This window comes from Phoenix dactylifera, unplaced genomic scaffold (genome assembly GCF_009389715.1).
Source record: "Phoenix dactylifera cultivar Barhee BC4 unplaced genomic scaffold, palm_55x_up_171113_PBpolish2nd_filt_p 000605F, whole genome shotgun sequence".
Classification (NCBI taxonomy): Eukaryota; Viridiplantae; Streptophyta; class Magnoliopsida; order Arecales; family Arecaceae; genus Phoenix; species Phoenix dactylifera.
Genome location: NW_024068001.1, coordinates 5,225 through 15,947, shown reverse-complemented (window position 1 = coordinate 15,947; position 10,723 = coordinate 5,225). Strand labels below are relative to the sequence as shown.

At 39.8% G+C, this 10,723-nt stretch overlaps 1 protein-coding gene across 1 annotated transcript; it reads left to right on the top strand.

The window, feature by feature from the left end:
- The first annotated feature begins 7,366 nt into the window (after positions 1-7,366).
- LOC103701623 (putative 12-oxophytodienoate reductase 4) lies at positions 7,367-10,521 on the top strand. The gene is made up of 5 exons (XM_008783759.4): positions 7,367-7,498; positions 8,562-8,702; positions 8,875-9,005; positions 9,237-9,410; positions 9,555-10,521. Exons 1-5 carry the CDS (start codon positions 7,440-7,442, stop codon positions 10,145-10,147), a joined length of 1,098 nt encoding a protein of 365 aa, XP_008781981.2. The 5' UTR covers positions 7,367-7,439; the 3' UTR covers positions 10,148-10,521.
- The last annotated feature ends 202 nt before the right edge of the window (positions 10,522-10,723 follow it).

Sequence of the window (10,723 nt, the reverse complement as noted above, 5' to 3'; positions counted from 1 at the left end):
TCCAAGGAGGAGAGCATCCATAAGGCGTCATAGGTTTGGAGCTTGATCTTGATGGATCATAGAAAAGAGCTTTGTACCAAGAAAAAAATAATACAGATCTCTCAAGCAAGCAGATGCTTATAAATTTTTCGGCTGCATGGAACTAGTAATAAGAGTTTTTGTCGCTTAAGCCAGCTACTTCATAGTTTAAATCAGGCCATGGAACTACAACTGATGCACCCTCCAAAAAGAAGAGTTCTCACGCACATACTGATTTAGATCCTTTTAATGATAGACTGCTAGAGTTATCATAATTTTATATATAGATATAAGAATCTTCATCTACAGCAATAATGTTAAAGAATCATATCTACGATACTAGATAAGTAGAACTTAAAATCAACAAATGATACACATGTGTCCCTAACCTCTGTGACATGTTGGGCAAGGAAGCGAAAGCAAAACCTAATCAGAAAGGATGCTCGTTGTCAAATACTAGTCGGAAATTAAGGATGCTCGTTTATAGATGTTGATTGTGAAAAAAGCTTGTTGTAGGTTGCTCGTTGAGAAGGGACGCTCACGGCAGGTTGACGAAGCAAGAAAGAAATCCTAGCTACTTAATCTCGAAAAGAAGAAGACTCTTAAGGATGGAAGACTTTGAAGAGATCGAAGAGTCGGAAAAGTGAAGAGGAGCCTTATTTTCTTATAGGGATAATTTTGACTTTTTACAATATATAAATAGTTTCACTAAGTCAATTTAACTGGGTGTAATTGGAGGTTTTACAAAATATTGAGTATCAGTGTGATAAACATAAATTTTGGGTCCAATTAAAAGTTAACGGTTTGACTAATATTCTATTAACTTATGATTTAAAGCATAGATTTTTCATACTATTTTGTATAAATATAATTTATCTCTAATCTCAGAAAAAAAAATTTATAATTTATTCTAATTTTTTAGAAGTCTATGAAATACAATCATTTTTCTAGATTGATGCACTTGGAAGCAAGTCCCTGTTTTTCCTTTCACTCCTTTTTCGGACAGACGGGGATCGGGTGTCGGAGGGCTGTATTGTCTAAACGGTAAGGTGGTTTTATCTCACCAGTGTCTAATTCATTAATATGGCATTAGATAGGGGTTATATGTGAAAATGGTAATGTTAAGTTTGGAAAGATTGTCGGTAAACTATATGACGATCGTACGTAAAATTAGTATAGCATTTTTATACGTTTGATATACACTAGTGTTTTTCTTGGTTGACTTCTTCAAACAAAAATAAATACAGAATTATTTAAACTGGATCGAGGAAGATTAAAGAACTGAAAAAGGTAAATAGCCAACCAGCCCAAAGGAAAGGCCACAAGATCTTCTCACATCTAACAAAATGTTCGACCAAAAGTCAGCCAAAGCAGTCTCCATGGTCAAAATCCTAAACGGCGTGTAAATGATACCAGATGAGTCAACAGAGAAAGTCTATGATTTGCATCAGCATGCTGGAATTAATGGGTAGAAAGTAAAACCAGAGAGAGAGAGAGAGAGAGAGAGAGAGAGAGAGAGAGAGTCCACATGACCCAATTACTTTTCACTGCTTTGTGTCATAGCTCTGTTTATTGTCTTGAACTTGTAATCTAGTTAGTTGTTGTTTACTGAAAAATGTAAAAGAATAACAGAACATAAAGATCAAGAAAACTATATAAAAAATTTTAACATTTTCATAAAAACCTGAAATTATAATGGGCCAAGCTTACTCTCCTCTAGCCTGGATTGTCTGTATGATCATTTTTGGATCCTCTTATAGTTGTGGTGATTCTTTTTTTCCTTTTTTTTTAGGAAAATGGAGACTTAGGTCTCTTATTTCAAATCTTATGCAGGAGGGTTGTTCTATAATGATTGCGGGCCATTAAACCACGCATTTTTCTTGGCACCTTTTAAAGTACTCAATCAAAAATGTGAACCTTTTTCTTCCAAAGAATCGTATTAATCCGCCATGACCACTATACCCATTCATCTGCGCAACACTCCCACCTTCCCTCACCAGCAATCACCACCACTATTGTCTCATACTAAAGAGTCAGCCAACGGGCATAGCCCCCATTCATATTGATCTGATCGAGGAGAAAAAAAAATTTTCTTAACTTACTCAATTCGAATCTCTCAAGAAAATTTAAAAATAGTAGAAAATTTGGCGAAAGTAAAGTTTAGGTCCTATTTTTTTCATTGATCCTCCAAAAAAAATTAAGATATATAGTATCTATTTACAAATTGAGGTCCACCCATGTATAATTTGGATCAAATATCTCTTCTAATTTGAGAAAGACTATCTTTTCTAAAATAAACAGAGCTAGTAAACATTAGTACAAAAAAACTAAAATCTTATAGAAGGTAGATCTGAACACCTACATCAACTTTATCTTCACCCGTTCTACCTAATTCTACCTAAATTGAGTATTTTTTAAAAAAATTTGCTAGATGTTGAACCATTTTATTGGTCGATTTCTGGTTCAACTAGTTTACAAAATGCTGACATCAGCATGATGTCATAATTTAATATTTTATTATTTAAAATTTATAGAAAACCTTAAAAAGAAAAAAATGAAAAAAAAAAAAGCAAATCTAATTGTGGTACTGATAGTGATAAGCGCAATGGAAGCTTTCTTTTGTTTGGGTTCTATTTGTTTATTAGTTTAAGGTACCGAGCTTTTGAGTTTGGGGTAAGCAAGTAAGTAATTCAACCTTTTAAATTAAAGTATTTAAACCCAAAATTCTAGCCATGATTTGTCCAGTTCAAATGGGTCATCCAGTTCGGATAATTCATCCAATTTTGGACCAATTTTCAGCCAATCTAGTTTAAGGTGTATACATCGGACCGGTTAGCTGACTGGTTCTCGATTCAACTAGTTGAGCCAGTTGGTCCAGTTCAATTCTGACAACACTGGGATTAGGCGATGCATCCTATCAAAATCTTTTTCCAAAAAAAAAAAAGATTAGACTAACCTATTTGGACCCAAATTATAGAATTTAGGTTCTGATGTGGGAAGGGCCCAAATTTAGTCCCATACCGACTAGGCAGCGTAAAGGTCCGCGCCTTATAAGGAGGAGAAACCTCTTTCCTCACGAGGCGCCTTTTGAAGGGCAAAGCCGTGCGGGTATCCCCCGTCAGCGCTGGACGCGCGGGCCGGAACAAAATTCCCCCCATAGCGCTGGACGCGCGGGCCGGAATCCCAGAGCGGATAATACCTCATGGGAGACGCGAGCCGTTCTCTGTCATCAGTTGGTTGAGACTGTGCTGTTGTCGGATCGGAAGGCCCGCAACAGATGGCGCTAGAGGAAGGGCTCGCCCGCACATAGAAACTCTCCCCGGGCCTGGGGAGCTGTCCCGGCTGAAAACCGGCACAGGACCTTCCCGCTGGGGGGGCTATGATGTGGGAAGGGCCCAAATTTAGTCCCATACCAACTAGGCAGCGAAAAGGTCCGCGCCTTATAAGGAGGGGAAACCTCTTTCCTCACGAGGTGCCTTTTGAAGGGCAAAACCGTGCGGGTATCCTCCTGTCAGCGTTGGACGCGCAGGCCGGAAAAAAATTCCCTCCGTAGCGCTGGACGCGCGGGCCGGAGTCCCAGAGCGAACAATACCTCGTGAAGGACTGTGCTGCTGTTGGGTCGGAAGGCCCGCAACAGGTTCAATTGCTAGTATGTAGCACTCTTAAAGGGGTAGCGGGACAGCAACTCTAGCGTAGCTACAGGCTCAGTAGCCAATAAGGTAGCAAAATTCGACCAAGGCTGTGATGAGGAAATCATGGAAGGTGGAGACAAAAATAGAGGTGGAGCAAGGGATCCAAAAGGTGGAGAGGCTCATCTCAGCTGTGGACTAGGGGATGGGGTCTAGCAAGGGAGTGGTGGTAGAGCAAGAGATGAGGGCCAGAGAGGGGAAGAGAGTAGGTGTGGTTTGGGATGGGATCCTCGGGCGGATAAATATAGGAAGGCAACCATCTGCGCTTGCCCCCTTCCCTTCGCCCATGTCGACACCTGATCTGATTGGAAAGAAAAAAGAATTTTCTTAACCTACTCCACTTAAATCTCTCGAGAAAATTTTGAAAACCATGGAGAAATTGGCGAAAGTAGGATTTATGTCCTATTTTTTTTCATTGATCTTCCAAAAAAAATGAGATACGTAATTGCTATTTATAATAATGAAGTTCTTCTTTGTACAATTCGGATTGGATTCCTCTCCAAGTTTGAACAAAACTAGCTCTTTCAAAATAGACGTGATTGATGAAAATAAATACATAAAGCTAATAAAATTTGGAAGATATGTAGTCTCTACATCAACTTTGCCTTCAATCATTCCACTTAATTCTTTCTGAATTAGGAGATACAACCGGTCAAAACTTTTTCAAAAAGAAAATTTTCGATTTGACCAACCTATTTCGAGATCCAAATAATGAAAATTGGGCCAGAGCTCTAGCTACTTCACATCTTGTAAGGGGTGGTGCCATATTATAGATCTCAAAAAATTATCCGATTTGAAAAAAAAAAGATCATCTCAATCAAGTGTCGTACAACCAAGCTATGAACTTTGAAAATTTAGTTTTCTAATATGGCGGATCTCGCTCTTGAACCCTATCTAGCCCTACCTACAGTGGCTAAAGCTATAAACATCAAGTCAGATAATCCTCTTAGATCAAATAATTTATTTAAAACCATTATTGAATGAAATTGTTATTTTGATAATATGTGATATATATGTTCGAATTTCTATTTTGATGATATGTGATTCATATATTGGATTTGTTGAGCAGCAAATATAAAAATATAAATGCTTATTTGCTAGCATACGAATTTCTAATAACTATACTCTTTTGAGTAAGTATATATATATATATAGCATTTACAAAAGGTACGAAATATCTCTTATTTAGCCATTAGCTAATGTAACTTTTGTATATCTTTTTTTTGGAGCCACAGAGGGCTCGCCGATTATGATTCAGGATCCCAAAGGTGAGGAGTTGTTAGATTATACTTGCTACCTGATGTATGTGAACTATATATTTCATTGTATTTTGGAATGTGTACTATTATATCATGTTTTATGGTGTCGAGTGAGTACTTGATTCAGATGCATGGAACTTGTGTGCTCGACTCAAGTGATGTGTTTGGGGCGCGACACCTTCAATGCAAAAATTTTAGTAATTAGAAAAAAGAATCATGCATGCCGGCCATGACAAAGCAAGGTTGCAAGGATGATTGTGGTAATATGATGATTTTGGTAATACCGTGATTTTAGATTATATGAAAGAAAAAGAGGAGCTATACTCCAAATTTAGCTTGAACAGGTACAATACCGGGTGAAACAAAGTACCTCACCCTTTTTTTTTTTTTTTTTGCTAATAAAAAGGGGTAGGGGGGAGGAAGGGACAAGCCCACCCCCGTGTAGCAGCCTCCATTGGGCTCCCGCTCCGCCAGAAGAATGTTCGATACGGGCAAAAATGGCCGTGTGTTGGGCACCCCGATCGATTTTACTCATGCCTTCCCCATCCATGGCCCCGGCTCAGCTACCCCTCTGGGCTCTGGCTCGAGTTCCAAGTGTGAGTACGTCACACCTGGCACCACCCCGGCTACTAGCGATCCAAGAGCGGTTCTATACCTCATGTCCAAAGAGTGGCCGAAGCTATATTTTAATCGTCGCCGCAGTGATTCGAACTTGGTATCATGAGGTTAGAATTTTTGCCCAGTACCACTAACTCTCGCCGAAGTACCTCACCCTATTAGGGTGTTGAACTGGAATTGTCCCCCTCCTAGATTTGGTTGGCCATGACGTATGGGATGACGGAAGAGTCGAAATAATTCTCGGCGGGCCACGTGCGAGTTCTCCCTAGTCAAATAAAATAAACCAGCAACCGCCCAAGCGTCAGAGAGAGGCGAATGGCGACTATTTCCACGTTGACCGGACCATCACGTGAACAAATAGTGGAGGGCAATTTGGAAAATCACATTGGATGTTTGGGCTTCTCCGTTTCAGACACTTCGACGAACAACAAACGGTTTTCTTCCAAAATGGCTAGGGATATCTAGATACTCCTCATGCTGATTCAATACTACAGTTTGTCCTTATTTTTTTGGGTATCCCCATCCTCTAGCTATCTCAAAGTAAACTTTGACGGCAGTAGATCAGTAGATAGTATGATTGGAGGGATTGGATTTGTGATCAGGGACCACCATTGGAGGATGCTTGCTGCAGGAAGGCGGCGCAGGCCAGGGCTTACAATAGTCGGAGCAGAGCTGCAGGTAGCCTAGGAGAGTATATTATACGCCAGGTAGGTACTTGGTGTCGAGCGGATGTGGGGGCAGACAGGTATAGGGATGGCCATCCCCTTATTCGGGAGTCTCTTAGGATAGCTTAGATGATGGATGATTTTTAGGCAGCACACATATTTAGGGAGGCAAACAGGGCAGCAGATTGGGTCGTCTCCTTTGTAACCCGACACTCCAGGGATTTTTTTTGGATGTCTACTTCAGACGTTCCTCCTCCTTTGTTTTTAGTACTTTCCCATGATTTGGCAGGTTATACTCACGTTAGATTTATATGATATGAGTAGTTGTTTCTACAAAAAAAAAAACGGACGGTTGATAATTATTCGACACTTCGGTCTCCATGGCAAAGTTGAGGACGGCCTAGGCGGGCTTTTAAAATGCAAGGTGAGTGCTGCAGGCCAGTTCGGTCGTCTTGAAGGACGACTTAATAACGATGATCAGTTGGATTCAAGGAGGTCGAAGGGATGTGAGCTCGCACCACCCTCTGCTACGGAACATCCAGATGATGATGAGGAATGGGGTGGCCTTTCAGGTCAAATATGTATTTAGAGAGGCCAATGAGGTTACTGACTATATGGCTGCTTATATGGCTAACTATTCAAGGTATACCTTATGGTTAAGAGAGGGGAAGCTGTCTCGGACATTCCGTGAGCTCGTATTCTCTGATTTTATTAGATGTATTCGTACACGCATTATATGATGAACCTACCAAAGCGCAAAAAATAAAAAAAATAGTGTGGCTGATTAGACAGCCTCATTCGCAGCCTACCACTCTGAAGCCTTTATCTAAGTAACAACGTGTCACCATTTGTCATCTTTTTTAAAAAAATTTGTTGGCTACACCCCCTTCGGCGGGTGTGAACAGCGATTATACCAAAAAAATAAAACAAAATAAAATAAAATAAAATAAAATAAAATAAAATAAAATAAAATAAAAAAGAAGCCCATCTCTGTTGACTTGCGGCGCGGTCTTGGGGCGAGCTGCGGCGACTCTATTAGATTCCACTAATGCCCCTCAACGTCTCTCCAACCTCTCTATAAATACCATACAACGCTCCCGAGAGAGGAGCAGGAAAGCAGAAGAACGGAGATTCCACCAACCCATCAAGCAACTCTCTAAAGAGCCTGATCTACATAATTTTTTCTTAAGATGGCTGCCATCCCTCTTCTGACTCCGCACAAAGTGGGCAAATTCGATCTTTCTCATAGGTCAGTACCTTTTTTTACTTGCTCTTCAATTGTTCTTAGAACCCAGTAATCATTTCACAAATTTGATCTCTCAACTCCATTTACGTATATATATTGGTAATTAAAAAAGCTCTCCAAGTGGTTTCTAATTGTGCATCTTGAATACTTTGGTTTGATCCATTCGCTCTTGGCTGTTAATTGCTTAAGAAATTAAGGGCGAGGAAGCAATGTTGGGAGGCTTGTTGTTTTAGTTCCCACTTTTACAGTTGTTGTGGTTGTTGGAACTCTTAAGGAAATGTAGGAAACGAAGGAAAAAGCTAATTTATGCAACCAAAGTTGGAGATCTGCCATGGAGGTGCTGGAAAATTGCCGACGCCACTTTTCAATGCAGGCTTCAGACATACATTTTTTCCCAAATACGCTGAGAGTTTTCGGCCTCCACTGTTTCTCTTCTACATTCATAAATGTAAATATGTAATACACACACACACATATATATATACATATATATGTACATATGTACATACATATATATGTATGTACATATGTACATACATATATATGTATGTACATATGTACATACATATATACATATATATATATATATGTACATACATATATATATATATATATATATATATATATATATATATATATACATACATATATGTATGTATGTATAAATTGCTATATGTATGTATATATATATATAGATAGATAGATATCACTATTTTATATGCTCGGCAACTTTATATAGCAAACATTTTGCTCAAAAGACTTTTATAAGGTCGGCAACCACTTTCTCAACATGATGACACCCATGGCGTCAGTTCTACTAGTAATTTTTTGGAGTGAAATTACAGTAATAATATGTTTGCTCATTTTGTTTTTGCTCAAACTTAATTGCTTTGCCTCTGCAAATAATCGGAATGTATATATTTCTGAATATCCGTAGAAAAGGGAGATTTGAGGAAAAAGGCTAAAACTTGTTCCCTCCTTGGAGAGTATGTTCTAATTTCAAGCAAGGAATTATGAACACAGAATTCTGATATAAGGCAGTATTTTCGTTTCCATTTGTACACAGGATTGTTTTGGCACCAATGACAAGATCAAGATCCTATGGTAATGTTCCACAACCACATGCTATCTTGTACTACTCTCAGAGGACCACCAAGGGAGGCCTTCTCGTCACCGAAGCCACTGGGGTCTCGGATACGGCCCAAGGGTATGACCACTGGAAGCTCTAATCCATTCTATCATGTCATATTCTTAAGCATTGACTTTATAAGATCCTTCAAATGGTCATTAATTCTTCACTTAATCTACCACATTTTTGAAGGAAAAGCTCTCCTAGTCGATCTCATTGTCTTTATTTTTTTGGGTCGATCTTTTGTTAGATATCCGGACACTCCTGGGATATGGACAAAGGAACAGGTGGAAGCTTGGAAGCCGATTGTGAATGCCGTCCATGCCAAGGGTGGGCTATTCTTCTGCCAACTTTGGCATGTGGGGAGGACTTCTAGCTACGGTATTAATTGTTCTCTACTGTAGCGTCACATCTGCATGCGTCTACTGCTACTCTTTGCACTATCTAGTCCAAAAAATAACAATCAGATGATCAAAGGGATTAGGCATGAGATTCCTTTGAGATTCATGCACACAAATCTCTGTGCATCATCGATAGTACAGTGTCTGCTTGAAAGAGAAGGGAAAAAAATGCTAATCAGATACGATTCTAACATGTTTGTGTCTTACACAGCTTACCAACCTAATGGACAAGCACCGATTTCTAGCACGGACAGGGGGATCGCACCTGTAACCCTTCACGATGGCAGTGTCGAAGAGTTCTCTCCTCCACGGAGATTAAGAACTGAGGAAATCCCTCGCATCGTCAATGATTTCAGACTTGCTGCAAGGAATGCCATTGAAGCTGGTAATTGTTACACTCTCTAGTGCCGCTGTTTCAGTTCTGTAACGAGAAAGGGAAAGGAAGAAGAAAAAACTTATAAGCATGCTGCATGCATATACTGTCACCAACGTGACAAGCATTTGATGCACATTTTCTTGTGATTCACAGGCTTCGATGGAGTTGAAATTCATGGCGCGAATGGCTACATCATCGAACAATTCATGAAAGACAGCGTCAATGATCGGAGCGATGAGTACGGTGGGAGCTTGGAGAATCGATGCCGCTTTGCTTTAGAAATAGCCGAAGCGATCGTCGAAGAGATCGGAGCTGACAGAGTTGGAATGCGTCTCTCGCCCTTCTCCGACTACATGGAGTGCTGGGATTCAAATCCAGAAGCCCTTGGTCTTTACATGGTGGAGGCACTGAACAAGTATGGCATTGCATATTGTCATCTGATTGAGCCCAGGATGGCCATTGTGGATGGGAGGCGCCAAATACCTCACAGGCTGCTTCCGATGAGGAAGGCTTTCAAGGGAACTTTCATTGCTGCTGGAGGATATGATAGAGAGGAAGGGAACAAGGTTGTGGCAGAAGGTTACACTGATTTGGTGGCATTTGGTCGCCAGTTTTTGGCTAATCCTGACCTGCCTAGAAGATTTGAGCTCAATGCTCCTCTTAACAAGTATAATAGGTCCACGTTCTATACACCGGATCCTGTTGTTGGATACACAGACTACCCAGTCCTGGAATGCAAAAATTAAACTTCGTTGCTATGGAGAAAAAATAACGAGGGACACTTTTGTGTCTATTTTCATATAAAGAATGTTGCAACTTATTCCATAAAAAAAAAATTATATTTAAACTCAATTATTGCACAATAAAGCAGTGGTATTGCTGTTCGGGGTGCTTTGCATATGCCAATATTTTTTTTTAAATTTTTGATGAAGCAGGTGGGTCATATCACCCTAATAAAAATACATCTTGAAGAGTCCAAGTACAAATATCATGGAGCTAAGTGGGGATCGAAAACAAATTCCTCTAAGTGGTGTCCCCAAAATGACTAGCCACATATGAAACTAGCTAGACAGCAGTATCATTCGTCTTCCTAAAAACATGAGTTACTTCCGAACCCTAAATGCCTCCCTCTTGGAGTAACATATTCGACTCCCTACATGCCTCTCTCAATCCTTCATTGTGCTAAACTATTTCTATGTCTAATGGCTGTAATTTTGGCCAAGGAGTGTCACATTGTAGGGTTGCAACGAGGTTTAAAATCATCATGGGGCCTTCTCTTTCATTGACCAACAAGGTAGTGCTGGTTTTCTTAAGAAATTCGC